The sequence below is a fragment of the Nuphar pumila genome, chromosome 5 (genome assembly GCF_984573655.1).
Source record: "Nuphar pumila chromosome 5, dmNupPumi1.hap1.1, whole genome shotgun sequence".
Taxonomy (NCBI): domain Eukaryota; kingdom Viridiplantae; phylum Streptophyta; class Magnoliopsida; order Nymphaeales; family Nymphaeaceae; genus Nuphar; species Nuphar pumila.
Window position 1 is genome coordinate 95,466,991 of NC_143253.1, and position 21,842 is coordinate 95,488,832.

At 38.6% G+C, this 21,842-nt stretch overlaps 1 protein-coding gene across 1 annotated transcript in view; it reads left to right on the top strand.

Annotated features, from left to right (window-relative positions):
- Positions 1–17,824, top strand: part of LOC149837855 (Cyclophilin-like peptidyl-prolyl cis-trans isomerase family protein) — a 28,388-nt gene extending 10,564 nt beyond the window's left edge. The window contains exon 6 of the mRNA XM_090006228.1: positions 17,478–17,824. Coding sequence (XP_089862354.1) covers positions 17,478–17,523 — 46 coding nt within the window. The 3' untranslated portion in view covers positions 17,524–17,824. The remainder of the gene's footprint in view (positions 1–17,477) is intronic.
- Positions 17,825–21,842: the final 4,018 nt, after the last annotated feature.

Here is a 21,842-nt window from a genome sequence, read left to right on the forward strand (position 1 = left end):
TGACAACAAAAGTGCGATCTACATTGCCAGTAACAGAACATTCCACGAACGCACCAAACACATCAAAATGGATTGTCACTACGTCAGAGAGGAATATCTACACGGGATAATTGATCTGCCATATGTTACTTCAGAATATCAGTTAACAGACTTCTTTACAAAGCCTCTCGCTGCTCCCCGATTTCACTTTCTCTTAGACAAACTTTCGCTCATTGTACCGTAAGTTTGAGGGGGAGTGTTAAAATGTAAAACTGTACATATATGTATATATAATAATATTATATTATTATTATATATATATATATATATAAATACATTTTTCATTTCTTTCTTTTCTGTAATTTTTTTCCTTTATTTTTATTTTTTGCCTTTATGTCATTTAGTTTAGTTTGAACTAGAATGACTGTTGCTAGTCAAGTCCTGTCCAGACTTGACTAGCAATAGAGCTGTTGGACTGACACAGTCCAACAGCTCTATTGAGTCCTCTTTCAGCTGTATATATAAAGGGGTGCAGCCCCTCTTGTATTTTATTCCAATGCTTCTTAAGCAATTGGTTTTTCATATCAATAAAGAATACATTTTTATTTTTATTTTCTTTCCAGTTATACCCTTTTTAAGGGTTATGCTTTAGTGTCATTCTTGACACTTGCCCTTGTTAATCTAAGCTCGTGTTTCGAAGATCCCCATTTCATTTCACACAATACAAAATCACAATGGACCAATTATGGGTCAAGCAAATACACATAAGCCACTAATGGGCAAAGAACACAAGTAAAATATAGCACTTGTATATTGCTGATATGCTTAGAAAAGCATAGTAAATACAAGTGGAGAACCCCTATTTATAAGAACAAAGAGAAGGAAAATGGGGGCAGCCCAACTAGTTGTTGGGCTTAGCCCCCAACGGTCATATTTGTGACCGTTGGGAGCAGCCCAACAGCTAGTTGGAGCTGCCCACACATGTTACAAAAAAAAGAAGAATAAAAATAAAAGGAAAATACAATGTCATTCCCTAATGGGATGACCACTATTACAATGTGAAATGACCAAAATACCCCTGATGGGTATTTCAGTTTACTTATAATTACATAGACTATATATATATTAGATACACAATTTTAACACCCCCCTTTCAAACTCATGGTGTAACAATCGAGAGCTTGCCAAGGAAGAAGTGAAATCTAGGTGACGGGAGTGCTTTAGTGAAGAAGTCTACCCGTCGATACTCAGATGGTACATATGACAACGTGATGGTCTTCTTTAGAAATTTCTCCCAAGTGTAGTGGCAATCCATTTTAGTGTGTTTGGTCCTTTAATGAAATATATGATTGCTTGCGATGTATACTGCGCTCTTGTCACAACGTAGTCTTGAGGGTTCTGCAATATGAATTCCTAAGTCTTGTTGTTTCAACCGCACTAATTCGGAAGTAGTTGTTGCGATGGTACAATACTCTGCTTCTGTGAAAGAAAGATATACCTTCTGCTGCTTCTTGCATCTCTACGAAATTTGAGAATAACCTAAAAAGACAATAACCGTGGTTAAACATCTATCATTCATCTCTTTCTGAATCAGAATATGCAATAACTTTTAATAGAGAAGAAGATGAAAAAAATAATCTATAATTTATAGAGTTTCTAATTTATCTATTAATCTTCATTATAACACTCATATGTACTGTAGTATCAGCATGCTAAAATTGACTAATAGAATGAGTTACATGAGAGACATCAGAACAAGTAATAGAGAGATAATATAAGACTCTAATCATTTATCTATATGGAGTTGGATCCTTCAGAAGTTCTTCATCATCTTTCTTTATCTTTGCATTGATGACCTCTTGAGTGTCAACTCGTTTTTTATCTGAGAGTCCTGATTGATTTATGATCTTTGCTGCATATTTAGTTTGAGACAACAAATAACCATGAGGTGAGTAAGTCACTTCTATTCCAAGAAAGTATCGTAAAAAGCCAAGTTCTGTCATATCAAAGTTGGCTTTGAGCACATATTTTATATGACTAACTCCCTGCTTATCACCTTTTGTGATAATTGTATCATTTACATAAAGAAGTAATTTCACCATTCCTACATTAAAAAACTTCATAAACAATGCAGTGTCAGTATAACAAGTTTTAAAATCAAGTTGTGTCATCACGCTACTGAATTAATCATACCAAGCCTTAGGATCTTATTTTAGATCATACAAAGCTTTTCGTAAACGAATAATTTTTTCATGTGCTAATCCTAATCCTGGTGGGGGTTCTATGTAAACTTTCTCATTGAGGTTATCATTCAAAAATGCATTTTTTACATCTATTTGAAAGATGAACCATTTTTTGATTGATACTATATAAATAAGGGTCCTGACAATAGTCATTCAAGTAATCAAAGCAAAGGTTCATCATAGTCTATTCTATCTTATTGACTATAGCCTTTGGCTACTAGTTTGACTGTATATCTTTCTAATGTCCTATCACTTTTGGTTTTAATCTTATAAACCCATTTGCATCTTATAGTTTTCTTTCCTTTGGGTACCTTTTCTAAAGCTTCTAATTCATTATTTATTGCACTAATCAATTCTTGGTGATTTTTAGCTTTATTATAAGAGGATGATTCTACATGACCATTAGACATGTTCTATATTTGGGTTCAAAAGAATCATATAATACAAATCTACTAGATGCGTTTGAAATTCTCATGGATCTTCTAATACTAGAGAAATCTGTCTTGATTTTGAGAATATCTTTCTAAAACACATGAAGGATGGTCTTCGGTACGTCGAGTATAGATTTGAATTTCATTATGAGATTGATCTATATTATCAAGACCTTCATTGCCATTCTCATTCCCATGTGCATCATGAGTCTCCTCATTGTCACTCCCATGCACATCATGAATGTCATCACAATTCACCACTTATCATGCTCAACAAAATAAAAAAGAAAGAAAGAATCACAATGCTCTTGGACTTTATCTTTATAAAATCCATTTTTGTTTTTAAGAAAAGTAACATTTCTTGGGACATATAGCTTGTCCCTTTTAATTTCATAACATCTATATCCTTTTTTATTTTCGGCATAACTCAAGAAAACACAAGGGATAGCTTTAGCGGAAAGTTTGTCATTTTTGTTGGTAAGGACAAAGCATTTACAACAAAAAAACTCTTAACCTATTGTAATCCAGAGATGTTTTAAATAATTTTCAATGTGATGCAGTGGGAGGGGTGTCAGCTGCGCAACACCTGATGGCTGAATGAGATGGGTCGATCCTCACGATCGGGCGATGGGCAACAATAGGGGAAACATCACCCAAAATGATGGGATGTGGTTTTCTTTTATTTCAATGGAATTCAAAAATGAACAATGAGATGAATAAAAAAAAAACTGAGTACTGTAAAGAAAGGGAAATCAGAAACATTCAAAGGAGAAAAGTTGCTGAAGAAAAGGATGGCTGCTGCCAAATTCAATATTCTCTGCCCGCACAAAACCCTAGGAGTAGGTTTTATAAGCTACGGGTGGACTCGGGTCCAATAACGGACCCGAAACGTTATTCGGGTCGCCTATGCAGTGAAACTGGATCCGAGAAGCTCTGACTCGGGCTCGTCAGGAGTGCTCTATTTTGGCGCCTTGGTACCACCATCTAGATCGGGTCCACCACCTGGATCCGATCGTCAATCCCCATGTGCAAACCCGGTTCTTTGCCGGGGGCATTTGGTGTAAACTGGACCCAGTCCTGCTCTACATCATTTTCCCCTGGTTGGGAAAAAGTCGGCTCTGACGACTTGTTGTCTCCACAGACATAGTAGATATAGGAGAATGGTGCCAATCTTTGGGCAGCTCAAGGAGGTAAGACTGGTCAAATAGGCCCGCGAGCCGGGGAAGCCCGGTCTCCTTGGTGGGAAGAAGAACTATCTTATGACCTTTAAAGACAAATGTGTACGTGTTCCTCCGTCCATCATGGATGGTCTTACGGTCAAACTGCAGGGACGTTCCAATAGGATGTGTCACGCGCTCATAGGGGCTATATCACACCACACTTCATCGTGGTAATGCTCCCCCATGTGTAATGAAATGGTGGTCTTCAACAAATGCACAAATAACTCACAAACAATTGTCTATTGGAGACACTACAAGCATGACCCTTGAAAGGGTATAAAAGGAAGAACACTTGAAAAATAAATAATACTTTATTCATGAACAAAATGCTTAAGAAGCATAGTTTCTTACATTGAAGGGGTTCACCCCTATATGTACAAAAAAGTGGAAGAGAGAGGAGAGCTCATTTTGAGCTCTCCAAAAGAGACGTTGGATTCCAACGTCTCTTAATATAGCTGTTGGACTACAATCCAACAACATTTATTATTATAGCTGTTGGACTATAGTCCAACAACATTTATTATAGCTGTTGGACTACAGTCCAACAACTATTTGCACAGTCAAGTTCCAACAGGAACTTGACTGGATCAAATATCTAGTTTCTATTGAACTAGATGCTAAAAAAGAAAATAAAGAAAAATAGAAAAAGAAAATAATAAAAGAAAATATAATAATATTAAATAATATATATATATATATATATATATATATATATATATATATTACAGTTTACGTTTTAACACTCCCCCTCAAACTTACGGTACAATGAGCGAAAGTTTGTCTAAGAGGAAGTGAAATCTAGGAGCAGCGAGAGGCTTGGTGAAGAAGTCTGCTAATTGATATTCTGATGTAACATATGGCAGATCAATGGTTCTATGTAAGTATTCCTCTTTGACATAGTGACAGTCCATCTCAATGTGTTTAGTGCGCTCATAGAATGTCCGGTTGCTTGCAATGTAGATCGCACTTTTGTTGTCACAGCACATCTTTGAAGCTTGCGTTGCTTTAGCTCCCATATCCGCTAGCAATCGTCTGAGCCAAACAACCTCCATAGTGGTGGTTGCCATGACTCTGTATTCAGCTTCGGTGGAGGAAAGAGAGACTTTCTGCTGCTTCTTGCACCTCCACGAAATTAAGGTTTCACCTAGGAACACACAAAACCCAGTAGTTGAGTGTCTATTATTGGGATCACCTCCCCAGTCAGCATCAGTATATGCAATTAAATTTAATGAAGATGAAGCAGACAAGAAGAGTCCTCGTGAAAGAGAGGATTTTAAGTATCTAATAATACGCAAAATCGCTCCCATGTGCACGGAGGTGGGAGCATGCTGAAACTGACTGACTGTATGAACCACATGAGTTATATCTGGCCTAGTAATGGAAAGATAAGAAAGAGCTCCTACAAGCTTTCTATAAGGAGTAGGATCATCAAGAAGTTCTCCATCATCAATTTTCATTTTAACATTGACAACTTCTGGAGTGTCTACTTTCTTATCATCTGTAATTCCAGACCTGGAAACGATATCAAGAGCAAATTTAGATTGAGATATCAAATACCTTCGAGGGGAATAAGCAACTTCAATGCCTAAAAAATATCTTAATAAACCTAAGTCAGTCATTTCAAAGTGAGTTTTAAGAAGAGATTTGATATTTGCAACTCCCTGTTTGTCGCCTCCGGTGATGATCATATCGTCCATATAGAGAAGAAGAATAATGATGCTTGCATCAGATTTCTTAACAAACAAAGCAGTGTCAGTTAAACAAGGTTGAAAACAAATATCAAGCATAACATGACTAAATCGGTCATACCAGGCTTTTGGAGTCTGTTTAAGACCATAAAGAGCTTTTTCTAGACGAAGAGCTTTACCCTTAGAGATACTAATATCAGGTGGGGCTTCCATGTATACTTCTTCAACGAGATTCCCATTCAGGAAAACATTTTTGACATCTAATTGAAAGATAGGCCATGTTCTAATGGAGGCCAAGGCTATTAAAGTTCTAACAGTGGTCATACGGGCCACAGGAGCAAATGTTTCTTCATAATCGATGCCATACTCTTGGGCATATCCTTTTGCTACTAAACGGGCCTTATATCTTTCCAGGGTCCCATCACTTTTGGTTTTGACTTTGTATACCCACCTACAACCTATAGGTTTCTTACCCGGAGGAATATCTTGTATCGTCCAAGTATTGGCCTTTTCTAGTGCATCCAATTCTATTTTCATGGCTTCTATCCATTCTATATGATTTTTTGCTTGAGAATAGGATGATGGTTCAACATATGATTGTATTAATGTAATGGCGACCCTATACGTGGGTGAAAAAGATTCATAAGACACAAATTTTTCTGGAGGTTTAGAGATTCTAGACGTTCTTCTAGGTGAGACTTCAGAGTATTTTTGTAATGCACATGGAAGATTTTGCTCTCTACGTCTTGAATATTGTAGACTAACATCCCTATGGATTTGCTCTTCATTATCATCATTTTCAACAACAATAGGACTTTGATAATTGTCAAGGTCACATCCAACATCACATTCATTGGATTTTGAAGTTGGATCAATTAAAAACGAGTATTCAGTGACATCCTTGGATTTTTCAAATTCAAAGAAGCTTTCTTTTTCCAAAAAAAATACATTTCTTGACACATATAATTTGTCATTTTGAAAATCGAAACACCTGTAGCCTTTTTGATTATCAGCATATCCTAAAAAGGCACATGGGATTGCACGAGGAGAGAGTTTGTCATTTCTGTTGGTGAAAACAAAACATTTGCATCCAAAGACTCTTAATCTAGAATAATCTGGAGTTAAATTAACAAGCTTTTCTATTGGAGTTGTATTCTTTAATGAGGAAGATTGCATCCTATTAATGAGGTAGGTGGCAGTTAGGACCGCTTCAGCCCAAAAACTTTTTGGAACTTGATTTGCAATTAGCAATGTCCTAGTAGTTTCCATAATGTGCCGATGTTTGCGTTCGGCTAGGCCATTCTGTTGTGGAGTGTGTGGACATGATCTTTGATGTGTAATACCATGTAAATTGAGATAGTCTTTGAATTCGTTGGACATAAATTCTCCCCCTGAATCAGTGCGAAAAACAGAAATATCATTTTGAAACTTATTTTTAACCATTTTATGAAATATTTGGAAGTTAGCAAAGACATCAGATTTATGTTTAAGAAAATAAATCCAAGTATGTCTAGAAAAGTCATCAACAAAAATGACATAATATGTATAACCACCTTTGGAAATAACTGGTGCGGGGCCCCAAACATCCGAATGTATTAACTGAAGTGGTCGTGAGGAAACAAAAGTTCTACTAAGAAATGGTAACCTTTTCATTTTGCCAAGAATGCAGTCTTTACAAGAAAAATTTTCAGAATTACAAAATTTTTTCAAACTTGGAAAATATTGAATTTTAGACATATGAGGATGACCAAGCCTTTTGTGCCATAAATCCAATTCTAATTTCTGAATATTATAACAAAATGCATTCTTGGGTAATTCCAAAAAGTCCATGTAATAAAGTCCTTCTCTATGGCCTTCCCCAATCAGCTTCCCTGACTGGCGATCCTGTACCCAACAACCATGAGAAGAGAAGGAGATATTACATCCATAATCAGATATTTGCGAGACAGATAAGAGATTCAAATTAAGTTTAGGGATATATCTAACTTCTGGGATAAAACATCTTTTGGATTTTTGAAGATTTTCAAAACATCCTATTCCTTTTACTTCAAGAGATGTGCCATCGGCTGTAAAAAACTTTGACACACTTGAGTTATTTTTAAGACATTCGGATAGACTATTAACATTTGGGGTCATATGAAAAGAAGCACCAAAATCTAAAAGCCAAGGAAAGTTACCTGGACCGGAGAAAAATGCAACTGCCGCTCCAGTTGAGGCTTCGGTTAAGGAGGATACCCCTTTGAGAAGAGGTTGAAGGATTTCCATCAGTTGAGCCATAGACACAGGTGCATCTTGATCTTTTGACTCAGATTCAACAGATGCAACTCTTTTTTCTTCTCTTCTTTTTAACTTTGCACATTGAGGCCTATAGTGCCCCGGTTCATGACAATGATGACAAATTACTTTTCTTTTATCAAAGTCGCCGTTTTGCCTTCCAAAATGAGGCGGCTTGTAAGTACGAGTATGATTCCCCGGTCTAGATGCAGCTAAAACTGGGTCATCATCAACTTTTGGATTACTTTTTCTAAGTCTATTTTCCTCCATAGTGAGCTCTTCTATAGTATCAACAATAGAAGGAATTTTTCCACGATGTAAAAGGGCCGATTTGGTGGATTCAAACTCCGGCCTTAGACCATTCACAAATTGATAGAAATGTTCCATATCGAGTTGCTTTTGGCGAAGCTCGATGTCTTCGGCACAATGCCATTTGGGCTCAAGAAGAGCCAACTCTTCCCAAAGTCCGGACAACTCATTATAATATTCTCGAATAGTTTTATCTTTTTGAGTCATTGTCCGAACTTTATCTTGTAAATTGCATACATGTGCAATATCTTTAAGGGAATACATGTTTTTGAGGTATTCCCAAGCCTTATTGGCATGCTCAAACTTAGCTAGACTAGAGCATTTTTTAATGTCTATGCTATTGATGAGCCATGACATAATTTTTGCATGCCCTATCCTCCATTCTTTCCATTTCTTTTCATAAGTGGCTAACGCCTTACTCTTCTCTTCTTCCGTTAGAGGAACCTCTTTATCACCCTCTTTCTTGGTAAGAGATAGTTTAGGTTCCAAATCGGAACCATCCACTATACCCCATAAACCTTTTCCCCAAATGTGGTGCTTCATAATCGAAGCCCACATTACATAGTTAGTATCATTTAGCTTCATATGAATGATGGTGATCTTATCATTGTCATCCATCTTTTACAAGGGTAAGAGAGGAATAAATAGGAGGAGAGAGAGAGAAAAAGAAAAAGAAAAGAAAAAGAGTAGACAAAGGAATAAGAGAGGATACAAAACCAAAATTTTTTGTAGCACAAGTTCGCCTTTCTTCAAACAAATCTTCTTGAGCCAAGAACAAGGTGATGAAACACTTTTTGTAAATGTGGCACGAAAATCGAGGCGGAAGCACTTCAAGATCTAAGGATTTCGTAGCTTTGATACCATGTAATGAAATGGTGGTCTTCAACAAATGCACAAATAACTCACAAACAAGTGTCTATTGGAGACACTACAAGCATGACCCTTGAAAGGGTATAAAAGGAAGAACACTTGAAAAATAAATAATACTTTATTCATGAACAAAATGCTTAAGAAGCATAGTTTCTTACATTGAAGGGGTTCACCCCTATATATACAAAAAAGTGGAAGAGAGAGGAGAGCTCATTTTGAGCTCTCCAAAAGAGACGTTGGATTCCAACGTCTCTTAATATAGCTGTTGGACTACAGTCCAACAACATTTATTATTATAGCTGTTGGACTATAGTCCAACAACATTTATTATAGTTGTTGGACTACAGTCCAACAACTATTTGCACAGTCAAGTTCCAACAGGAACTTGACTGGATCAAATATCTAGTTTCTATTGAACTAGATGCTAAAAAAGAAAATAAAGAAAAATAGAAAAAGAAAATAATAAAAGAAAATATAATAATATTAAATAATATATATATATATATATATATATATATATATATTACAGTTTACGTTTTAACACCATGGTCCATGGAGAATCGGACTAAGCAACGCAGGGTGATGGTACCTCGTTCCCTTTCTTGAACCATGCCATTTTATAGGGTTGAGACAATTTTTCTGTTTTTAAGTTCAAGGTGGACACAATACTCTCAGACACCATATTCTCGCACGCCCCGGTATCATGATAACATCACACGCGCGCCTCATAGTTGCACCGGGTTCTAAAAATATTATGCCACAACCATTTTGTCGGGGCCGACTCTCTGGATGTGGTCAAAACATGACGTATGGTTAACAAATTTTCAAGGCTGCCATCGAACTCTACGACTTTCATCTCGTCATCTCCCTCAACGGGCGACTCACCTTCGCTCTCACTATCGGATGCGGACTCAACAATGCCCTTTGCTAGATGGGTGTTCTTACTCACGGTGTGACACTTGGATGCAACATGACCTAACTCTTGACCCCTAAAACAATGAATGGTAGACTCACTGGGCTTACCTTTGGATCTGGTGTGGTACGCGGGTCTAGACTGATCGAGTTTGCTAGGGTCGACTCCAGGGGTGGACTTTGAGTCTTCCTTCCTAGGGGAACTCACTCCCTTGATTGGGAAACTCGACTTGGGTTGACTGGACTGATCACTATGGGGTATTCTATGTTCTTGCCTCCTTTTTAATTTCTTTTCCACATTCATGGCATAACTGCTTGCCTGATCTAATGACTCGACTGTGATACAATTGAAGTCATCAAAAATAGCAGAACGGAGACCAGAAATATACCTCGTGACCTGCTGGCGAGTGGTCTCCTCGATCTGCACTCGTAAGGAAAGACGATGGAACTCAACAGTGTACTCTGCCACAGTACTGAGGCCTTGACGCAGGGTCAGGTACTCCTTGTAGGCCCTCTCAGTGTGATCTGACGGCACGAATTTAGACTGCATCAACCTTTGCATCTCCTCCCAAGTCTGTACGCGCTCTAGTCCCTGTCGCTCCCTTGACCTCTACAGTTCAACCCACCATGTCTGTGCTAGGCCTCTCAACCGAGTAGAGGCTAGAGAGACACGACGGTGTTCTACGACACAAGGTTTTAAAACCTGTGACTCGGGACTCGACTCGTTCTTTATTGACTCGTGACTCGGTGGGTCAACTCGGTGACTCAGACCGGGTTTTGTTAACTTTTGATTTTAAAAGAAAAACAATTTATAATTTGTCTCAAACCATGTTTTTCAGTAAACAAGAGATCCTTGGGTTGTGTTAAGGAATGTAATCACTGAAACTGGGAGAGAGATGTGACTCTTTCTTAGGTTGCTTTTGAACTGATAACAATTGGCATCAACTAAATTAGCTTGGTTTTTGCTTGTATTACTTCTTGGGTTTGTCATTTTCTAGTTAAACCATTCATAGAGAGCAGTAGCATTGAAAAATGCATAGGCTGATCTCTGCCAGACTATTTCACAGGAATATTCCCAACTTACCAGTTACCCTTGTGTCATGCCCCCTTATACAGTATTCTTAATGAAAAATTGAACAACAATGGCATGCCATGTGTCCTTTTTGTTGTCACAAATGAACAAAGGTCATTAAAAGCAACTAATGCTGTAGCAAAAACTCTAGGATAGCCTGCTAAATAGCCTTCAAATTTCTTTTTTAGACAAAGGACTATGGAGTAAATTGAAGAATAACTATGGTGTAAGTTGAAAAATATGAAATTAAGTGGCATGACAAAAATTCTCGAAAGAGATGCAACATATAAAATCCTGGTTGTTCACTCCCAAATAGAGCTTAAACTCTTTTCCCTATGAACATATACTTAGTTCCTTAATTTTATGCTTCGGATAATACATGATGAATATTATAGTTGATTATGCTATGTTAGTGATACCTAGTACCTGTTACGAAGTTAACACACACAAAGGGAAGATCCAAGAGCACACATACCACAAATCCAATGAGCACATCAGTCCACCAAATCAGCCAACACAAGGACCACTAAGGACACACTCACAAGAGACCCTAAGTGTCTGTCTGATTGCTTGTCCAAGATTGGAGAGACCCTTAGAACATAACAGACAAAACATAACAACCGTACTTCATCCCATGTTTGTTTCAACTCAAATAAAAAATCAAATTTCAAACATCCCAGAACTCGCCCGAGTCAAGCCGAGTCAGGCCTGAGTCTTGGCAAGCCGAGTTTGCCTTGCCGGGTTGACTCGTTGGAGGGCCGAGCCGAGTCAGCCGAGTCAACGAGTTGACTCGGCGAGTTTTAAAACCATGCTACGACATCGTGGTATTCAAAGAAGAACTGAACGACATAAGACCAGTCGAAGAACTACTCCGTATCGAACCGACCTGCGAACTCTAGAAGCTCCAGCATCACCCTGTACGTGGAGGGGCGCTTTGGTGCTCTCTGTTGACGGGCCTCCACCATGCCTGTGGGGTACTCGTTCTATCACGATCTCATCTCCTTCACCACGATACTGCTCTCCTGATAATTGATGTTGACAAACTCCGATAACCTGTGGTCGGCGCTCCGGTCGCGCCGATCCCTGCTGAATCTGCCTCGGTCTGGCTTGCCTGTGGGCGGGAGCCATCTGTGGGCGGCGTTGTGACACTGGTATGACAGGAGGTCTTGCTATAGGTGGAAAGACTGGTCGGGTCTCAGGCTCTAGGTGGGTAGGAATGGGATCATATGGGTTTGGGTCGGGCCAGGATAGTGGTGTTGGGTCGGATACGGTATTGGGTTCTGGATCGGGGTTGGGTTAATGGGTTGGTTTGGGTTCGGGTATAGGGTCTGGTTGGTATAATATTGGGTTGATTCGCCCGATTGGATGTGGATCGGGTCTATTCCTAAACTACTCGTCGAACCCAGATTTGGATAGGTTTGGTCGATGATGGAGTTGTGGGGATAAAAGGCTTGGTTTGAACTCGATGCACGATCCACGTGATTTTGGGCCTGGTTTTGACCCAATTCAAATTCAAACTGGAGCTCCGTCTGAGTCCGATATGGGTTTGGGTCGGTATAGGATCCATTTTGTCGGTCAAAACTAACAGGTTGGGTCTGGTTCGGGGCGAACCGCGAACCAAATCCAGCTGGGTAGGTTGGGTAAGTAGGTTCAGAACTCGGACCTGCTCCCGGGGACCCAAAGGATGGTCCTCGAGATTCGGGCCTGGGCCCTATTCTCGCAAACTCGGGTCCCACTACTCCCGCTCATGGGTTTACGATATTATGGTTTCCATGTGCGGGCTCAAGGGGGAAAATCACGGCCTTCCCGGGTCGGACAGAAGAACCCGGGTCCCTAGCATGTCTCGGTGGGACGCCGGGACCCTGCAGGTCCGACCCAGCGTGGGGTGCGTGACCATGAGCCCAGGCCTGGGATAGGACCCAACGCAATGTTGTGGTCCTGCAACTTAAGCCGGGCCTGCGACGCAGTTGCAGGGACCCGCTGCGCACCTTGGCGGTTCAGTTGGAGAGTACCCGAACACGGGCGACCCACTGTCGCTGCAGACTCAAGTTGGAGGGGGTGTACCCGATGGGGAGGGCTGCCGCAACCTGCATCCCTGTGCAGGGTTTCTTCAACGACTTCACGTTGCGATGTTTGCTGGAGCGTCACCGGAGCTGGGTCGATGGCAGTAGCATCAACAGGATGGATCGCGTGCGCGCCTAACATATTCAGTTGCACCATGTGCGCATCCACCTTGGACTCAAGCGCTCCCAACCGTGCCTTGACCTCGTCCATTCGTTTTGACAGGCCGGCGACGTCTTTACTTACTCACGTCATACCCTCTTGAACATTGGTCATCATGACCATCAGTTGCACCATTTGATCTTTCCTACCGACGTCCTCCTGCTCCTTTCCGGTTACTGGATCGTTCCTCACATTTGGTGGCATGCTGCCGGCGACGGAGGATACTCGAGGCTCTGATACCATTTGATGCAGTGGGAGGGGTGTCGGTTGCGCAACACCTGATGGCTGAATGAGATGGGCCGATCCTCACGATCGGGCGATGAGCAACAATAAGGGAAACATCACCCAAAATGATGGGCTACAGTTTTCTTTTATTTCAATGGAATTCAAAAATGAACAATGAGATGAATAAAAAAAACTGAGTACTGTAAAGAAAGGGAAATCATAAACATTCAAAGGAGAAAAGTTGCTGAAGAAAAGGACGACTGCTGCCAAATTCAATATTCTTTGCCCGCACAAAACCCTAGGAGTAGGTTTATAAGCTACGGGTGGACTCGGGTCTCGGGTCGGACCCGGAACGTTATCCGGGTCGCCTATGCAGTGAAACTGGATCCGAGAAGCTCTGACCCGGGCTCGTCAGGAGTGCTCTATTATGGCGCCTTGGTACCACCATCTGAATCGGGTCCACCACCAGGATCCGATCGTCAATCCCCATGTGCAGACCCGGTTCTTTGCTGGGGTCATTTGGTGTAAACTGGACCTAGTCCTGCTCTGCATCACAATGGGAGAAATGTTTTCGATAGTTTTTTAAGGCATTTTATTTATCAAATAAACCGCTATAAGGGCGACTTCGACTCAATTTTTTTTGGAACATTTCTTGATATAAGAAGTGTTTTAGTAGTTTCAACAATATGTCCTATGCTTTCTTTCGGCTAGTCCATTTTTTTTAGAAGTATAAGGGTAAGATTTTTGGTGAATAATCCCATGCAAATCAAGACAATTTTTGAAATCTTTTGATACCAATTCTCCACCGAAATCAGATTTAAAGATTTTAATGTTGGCTTTAAATTGAGTTTTTACATAACAATGGAATTTTTGAAAACAATCCAATACTTTGGATTTGTGTTTAAGAAAATATATTCAAGAGTGTCTACTATAGTCATCCATAAAAATAACATAATATGATACTCTTCCTTTGGATATAACTGGAACCGGTCCCCATACATCCGAATGCACTAACTCAAATGGTTTTTTGATATGAAATGACTATGTCCAAAATGTAAAGATTTCGTTTTACCAAGAATGCAATCTTCACAAACTAAATCCTTTTCTTTATAATTTGCAAGAAATGGAAACAAATGTAATTTTGACACACTAGAATGTTTTAGTCGCTTGTGCCAATTTTCTATATCTTTCTTTTCTACAAAATTACAAAAGTATGTTTTGATAACTCAAGATTGTCCATAACACAAGGATCTTCTCTTCTATGGCCTCGCCTAATCGACTTCTAGGATTGAAGATCCTGTATCAAACAATCATTAGAAGAAAAAGATATTTTGCACCCATGATCCATAATTTAGGAAACCGATAAAATGTTTAAATTTAATTTTGGTACTATTTTAACATTGAGTAAATAAAAAGTTTGATGTTTTTGCAAAATTTGAAAACTTTTGATTTTTAAATAAATTTCATCCGCGGTTAAAACATAAGAATCATTTGGATTAATATAGCATTCAGATAGTGTGAACTCATTTGGGGTCATGAAGAGAAACGCTAGAATCAAGAATTCAAGAAGTCTTACCGAGATCAATACATGTGGATACGACCGCACCCGAGAGAGAAGAAACTTTATTCTTGAACATTAGTTGCAGTGTTTGCATGAGTTGTGCCAAAAACAATGAGTCCACGCTTTTGGAGTTGTCATCTACACCATTTCTTTCAATAGATGGTCCCACGAAAGCTACCTTCTTTTTATCTCTTAAATTCTCTCCTCTTAAGGTAAAAGGGCTTGATATGACTTAGTTCATAGCAAAAATAACATATTAATTTGTTACTCTTCTTGTATTCATGGTCACCTCTTCTATCATTTAGACTCCTTCCATAGTCATTGGAATTTCTTTCATTCTGAATACTTCTTTCAAAGTGAGTGGGCTTATTGGCCCTTGTGTGGTTTCTGGGCCTTGACATAGCAAACACATATTCATAATCTTTAGTAAGAGTTTTCTTTAGCCTATTTTCCTCGATAGTCAATTCTTCAAGTGTTTTCACTATGGTAGGTACTCCTTCTCTATGAAGAAGACGACTGCTTTGGTCCTTTCAAATTCGGGTTTAAGCCCATTCACAAATTAGTAGAATGTTTTAATTTGTTTTTTACGGAGTTCTACATCTTGAGGACAATGTCACTGAGACTCTAAAAGAGCCAATTCATCCAAAAAAAGAGATAAGGCATAATATTCGCTAATGCTCATTGGGTCATGGTTCTTACCTTGTTTTGCACATTGCATATATGAGCTATGTCCTTTAGACTAGCAAAATCAAATTTTGCTAAGCTTGAGCATTTTTTGATATCAACACTATTGATGAGCTACCCAATAATCTTGAAGTGACCCATCCTCTATTCTTTCCATTTTTTCTAATATTTGGTAACGGCCTTAGACATATCTTCTCCTTGGAGAGCCAATTCCTTTTCATTTTTTACCTTGGTTAACCTAAATTTGGTCTCTCTTTTGGTGCCATCAACCAAACCCCATAGACCTTTTTCTCATATTTTATGCTTTACTATGGCCCATATAACATAGTTAAAATTATTGAGTCTCACATGAATTGAGATGACAACTTTTCTTTCATCCTCCATTTTTACAAGGAGAGAGAGAGAGAACAAAAAATTTGATGAAGAGGCTTGATGACACGCTTTCCAATGCAACGATCTTACAAACTGATACTTCACCGATCTTTCAATCCTCTCTTTGGCCTTTACAAATAAATCACAACCCAAGAGTACCAAGGCTCTGATACTGAGTAATGAAACAAGAACAAGAACAATAGAATGCCTCTTATGGGCTTACAAGAACACAATACAAAATCTCAGTGGAACACTTATGGGTCAAGAACATACACATAAGCCACTAATGAGCAAAGAACACAAGTAAAATTTAACACTTGTATATTGTGATATGCTTAGAAAAGCATAGTGAATACAAGGGGAGAACCTCTATTTATAACAACAAAGAGAGGGAGAATGGATGCAGCCCAACTAGCTGTTGGGCTAGCCCCCAACAGTCATATTTGTGACCATTGGGAGCAGCCTAACAGCTACTTGGAGCTGCCCCCATTCAGTCACATATGTTACAAAAAAAAGAATAATAAAAATAAAAGGAAAATACAAGGTCAGCCCTTAATGGGCTGACCACTATTACAATGTGAAATGACTGAAATACCCACATGGGTATTTCGGTTTACATACAATTACATAGACTATATATATATATATATATTAAATACACAATCTTAACAGATTTTTCTCTGGCAATTTTATTGTTCTTGGATAGAAGTATTCTCCTACTTCAGGGCTTTTCTCTGATGACCATTCAAGAGTTTTCAAATCTCATAATTGATACAAGATGTTAAAACCATACCATGTTTCCTTCTCTATCTGCTATTGGATAAGAAAGAGAGCCCTTGTTATTATAGTCATGTGAAGAATCTAATAGCATTTATCTTGTGCTTCTATTATTTTTCAAAAATTCTCTTAAAATTTATAGGATTACATGTCAACTTCAGTAAGTAGTTTGAAGAAGATTTCGTAATTGACAGACCTTGAATTTATGCTTGAGATGATTGCTTGTGTTTTTGTAATATATGATTCTCAAACTTTGTTTAGAATTACTAAGAATAAGCCTATGTTATGTGAAATCATCTCAAGCTGACATGATTGAGATAATCTTCTATATCAACAACTTATGACTTACTGACCACTAAATCTTAACGGTATATGAAGTATCAACAGAAGTTCTGATGATTATGGTTGGCCATGCTATGAACTTTAAAAGAAGAAAGATGGGGAGCTTACACTTTATCTAAGGACTTGTTCATAAAACAAAAAAGTTTTCATTGAGAAGCTACTCATTATTTCTTTGTGGTGCTTATTGTTCCTATAGTAAATTCTTACATATTGTGTGTATACCATCTGAACCTGTAGAAGGTTCTAATTTGTGCCGCAATAGCAACTGTTAAATTTTTTGTCTCTTCTGCGACAGGCCTGTGCATGATGTTAAAATTCTGAGAACCACTGTGAAAGATTGATCTGATAAAGTGGCAGTGGCAGTGGCAGCTGCTACTCTCAATCTTTGTATCCATATATCCTACCAAATCAGAGTATAAAATGACTTTGAAGAAAATGTCAAGAGGTGATCTTTTCCAAGATTATTGAAAGAAAAGTGCTGTTTGGTTTTATTGAAGTTTGATGTTCATCAAGTTCAGATAAGCGACTGATACTTTGGTCTTGTTTATGCCTTACGATATTTTAAAAGCTAGATCAATGAAATGAGCATTTATACAGGGAAAATCACTTGAAGATTTTGAAATGTCCCATATTGCACATGAAGTGATTAGTTGCAATTGTTTTTTTTTAATTGCACTTGCATATTTGATGCTTCTGGGAAAAGTTGTCTTATTGATCCTGCCCATAACGGCCTGTTTGGATACAAATATAGAAATTTATTTTTTTATGTTTTCTGGTCTTTTGAATTTTTAAAACTAGTTTTTTTTAATATGGAAAATAAGTAGTGTTTGGATGCACTTCAAAAGTCTAAAAGAGGTACCAGATTAAAATTTTCCATTGTTTGGCCATTTATTTGAAATTATAGAATATCTTCACCCTCAACGCAGGTGTTCTGCCATCATTTTTCATACTTTTGGACAGATGAATTGCTGATTCTAGTCCATGCTGTATGCTATAACACAGTATCGTGGTATTCCATTACATGAAGCTATGTCCTTTGCCTAGGGAGATCAGTTGCATAGGTGATGGAAGAAGACTTGCCGTGGTGATTGAATTGGGCTTCACACCTACATCCAACATCCTTCCAAACATCTTAATCTCGATTACAACATTTTTAAGAGGACCCTAAAATAATAGTATTCCACAAACTTTGTTTCTGACAAGTATTTCATCAAACATTTGGTATGCAGATTCTGAATCCCCGCATCTTGCATACATATCTACAATTTGCATTCCAAATTGTCGCAACAGGGCTTAAAACATTTAAACAAATCGACAACATGGTAACCACCACAATCTCGTTAGGCACCCCACCTGCCTCATCGAAACACCTATTTTGTGAGTAACAACTGAATATCGAGCTTCATGGTACATCTCTGCTCTCTGATGCATTTGAAGTAAGGAGAACTCGTGATTGTTGGGCTCGACACCCGCACAGATCATTGAGTTGTAGAATTCGAAGTCAAGGGCGTGATCTGTAGAGTTGGTATGAGCTACGAATGATGGTGTCGTAGAGGAAGATGTTCTGAGTAGGGGGAGCTAGAGAAGAAAAGGCAAGTAATCTGGGACGCACGTGCGCGCGCGCACACACACACACACAGAGAGAGAGAGAGAGAGAGAGAGAGAGAGAGAGAGAGAGAGAGAGAGAGAGAGAGAGAGAGGAATGTTGGGCAGAAAGTGACCCCGCATTTTTGGGGTAAATACTTTAAAAAAAATTCCAGTTTTTTATAATTCCAGCTACTACTTGGAATTGTTATTTTCATGGCTTTTTACGCTACTACCCGAATTTTATTTATCCCATTTTAATAACCAAACAACAGAAAATAAAAGTCCTAGAATTTTAATTTTCTAATATCTTGTTTATCCGAATAATTTGGTCTATCCAAACAGGCCCTAAACGTTTTTATTAGGTTGAGGTTTTCATATTTTGAACCAAATTCTAACCAGTTGTTGGAGTGCTCAGGGGGGAACTCCCTCTTGCATGAAGGAGTACATGTTTTGGAAACCGCCATGGCTTTCATATGAAATATCTTTCCCATGCCTCTCGTGTGAGAAATGTTAAGATAACAGGAGTTCCAGCTCCACCGTGTGATCCGAATCCAGATCCAACGTCACATCAATATGACTCCAAGAAGGAAGACATATGTTCCAACATTAATCCAGGTGGGAAGTCCCAGTGTGAAGCCACTTGCCAATATGACAACTCCTCCCAACGTGAATCCAAATAGAGAGAAGATGCCCAGTGGATCGTCCAACATAGACTCCAAGGGAGAACAAGCCTGTAATCAGCTTAACAAAACTGGATGCACTCTTGAGAGGTTCAACCCAACGTTGGATTTGTATATGCCTATATAAATAGAGTCCTCTTCCTCTCTGATGTGTGTGTGTGAGAGAGTTTGTGGATGCAGATCATACTAAGAACGGACCACGTTAAAATTATGAGTGTTTGTCAGTGTGCTGTGCGTGTGTTCTTCCTTTTCAAAGTATCAGAGCCAACGGCTCATACCATTTTTCAGTGTACAAAGTCTGTGATCCTCATATGACGTCCAACACAACTTCCTCAATGTCTGGTTTCTCTTCTCTCATGCCCAAACTTGCAATTTAGTGGAATACGTTTTCATCGTTGGTGTCGATCAAGCTCGATAGGTACAACTATTTGTTATAAAGGTTATAGATAGAATCCGTGATGTTTTCTCAATATCTCTCATCAAGTACTTAGATTTTTTCCTGCTCCAAGTCAGTTCATGAGAGAAGGAGAATATATGAAACTAAATCCCAAGTACATGGTGTGAAAATGGACAGATCAATTTTCTCTAAGCTGGATTCGTGTCATCATTACAAAGCTCATGCTTGGTAAGATCATACACATCCTTCTCACATGAAGCATGGGTCACATTGAAATGATCATGTGCTTCTCAATCAAGTCTTAGAATCCTTCAACTGAAAAAACCCCTCAAAGAGGTCAAAATGAAGGAGAAAAGCATGGTAGAATATTTAAACCAAATTAAATTTCTTGCAGATTCTGTATGTGAATCAGTTTTTGATAAAAATATTATTCACTACACTTTGAATGGTCTCTCTCGAGATTACGAGAGTTTGATTAATTTTGTTTTTACCCATGACAAGTTACCTACATTTATAAAGATCTATGAATTATTGTTGAATAAAAAGAGAAAAGGTTGCAAATGATTGGCAGGCAACCACCTCAAAAAGAGTTGCCCACCACAACTTTCTTATCTCAAAGAGGGAGTGAAAGAGGTAATTTTTGTAGAAAATGATGTTTTAGAAGAGTTGAACACTTATTTATTTATTTTTAAATTTTATTAATAAAAATAATAAGGTCAGTATGCTCTTCCCCCAACAAAGAAAGACAAGTTATTTGTCAGTTTTGTGAGCGTTGAAATCATATTACCATACTTGCTATGATATCCTTAAAGTATTTACAATCATGACACTTAATAGCATGCAAGACTCCTCCTAGCACATGATATTCTCCTAAACAAATACCTCATATCTTGTCACCAATGGTGTGTCTTTTATTTCTTCATTTATTGCAAGAATGCTTGCAATAAATTAGTAATGAATAAGCAATTTTGTTTGTTTCAAAACTAGGGGTGTTGCATGGCGAAGTGAGCGCCACGTATGTAAGCACATGGGGCTCATTTCCTCGTGTGTGTCAGCATCACTTAGCATCAGAGTCTGGTTTGTTTGCAAAGACTTAAGTACTCTTTCCCGCCATTAGAGCCATGAAACGACATTTCGAGTAAAGGACAAAAATATCATCCCGCCAGAAGAGAGAAAGGGTTAAAATCATCATCTTTTTTTCCCTAAGGAGTAAACTCCTCTGCTTTAACAAGAGTTCCTCGCAATATGTTGCCCTAAACGTTCTGGATTACCCTTTGACGATGCGCCATCTGCTGTAACAGGAGCTCCCATTGATGAATAATGGTTTGGTTTGGTATGAGTGATAAGTGTAAGCTCTATTGTGGTGTGTTTGATTATCCAATTCAGAGTGAAACTGTAAAACTCCAGATTTTTGATAATATTTCTGCATTTATTTAAAAAAAAAATCTGCATTTTTAAGGGGTATGAGTTGGGGTCGTTACAGCCATGTATTGTAACAAGCTAAAAACAAATGCGGAACATGCAAATCTATATACGAGGAGCAGGAGGACATTTTCATTCAATGCATATCTATCTTACGGGAGGACATTTTCGTCAAAAGCATATCTATCTTTTTGATATATTATTTTATTATAAAGTCATTGTTGGCAACATTGTCATGTGAATTATTGCGGGTCCCAAGATATTCCTCCATACACACCGGAGCACGCGAATTTGTGTTCCGGGGAGAACACACAACACCCTCTCGTTGCATGGCGGGCTTTTCCTTTCTGACCGAGGAAAGTTTTCAAAATGGCACCTAAATTTTTAGCATAATTTGATGAAAAACCAAACATTATAAAATTTTCAAAAGGCAATGGCCCCAACTTTTGCTTATATAGATAAAATAAATTTTTTTATTACCCATGTGGCCTCTGCCTCTCTAGTAGGGGCAACTCCAGGAGGTCACCAAGTTGGAGGTAGGGGTGAACAATGAGCTGAGCTATCTCGAGCTCAG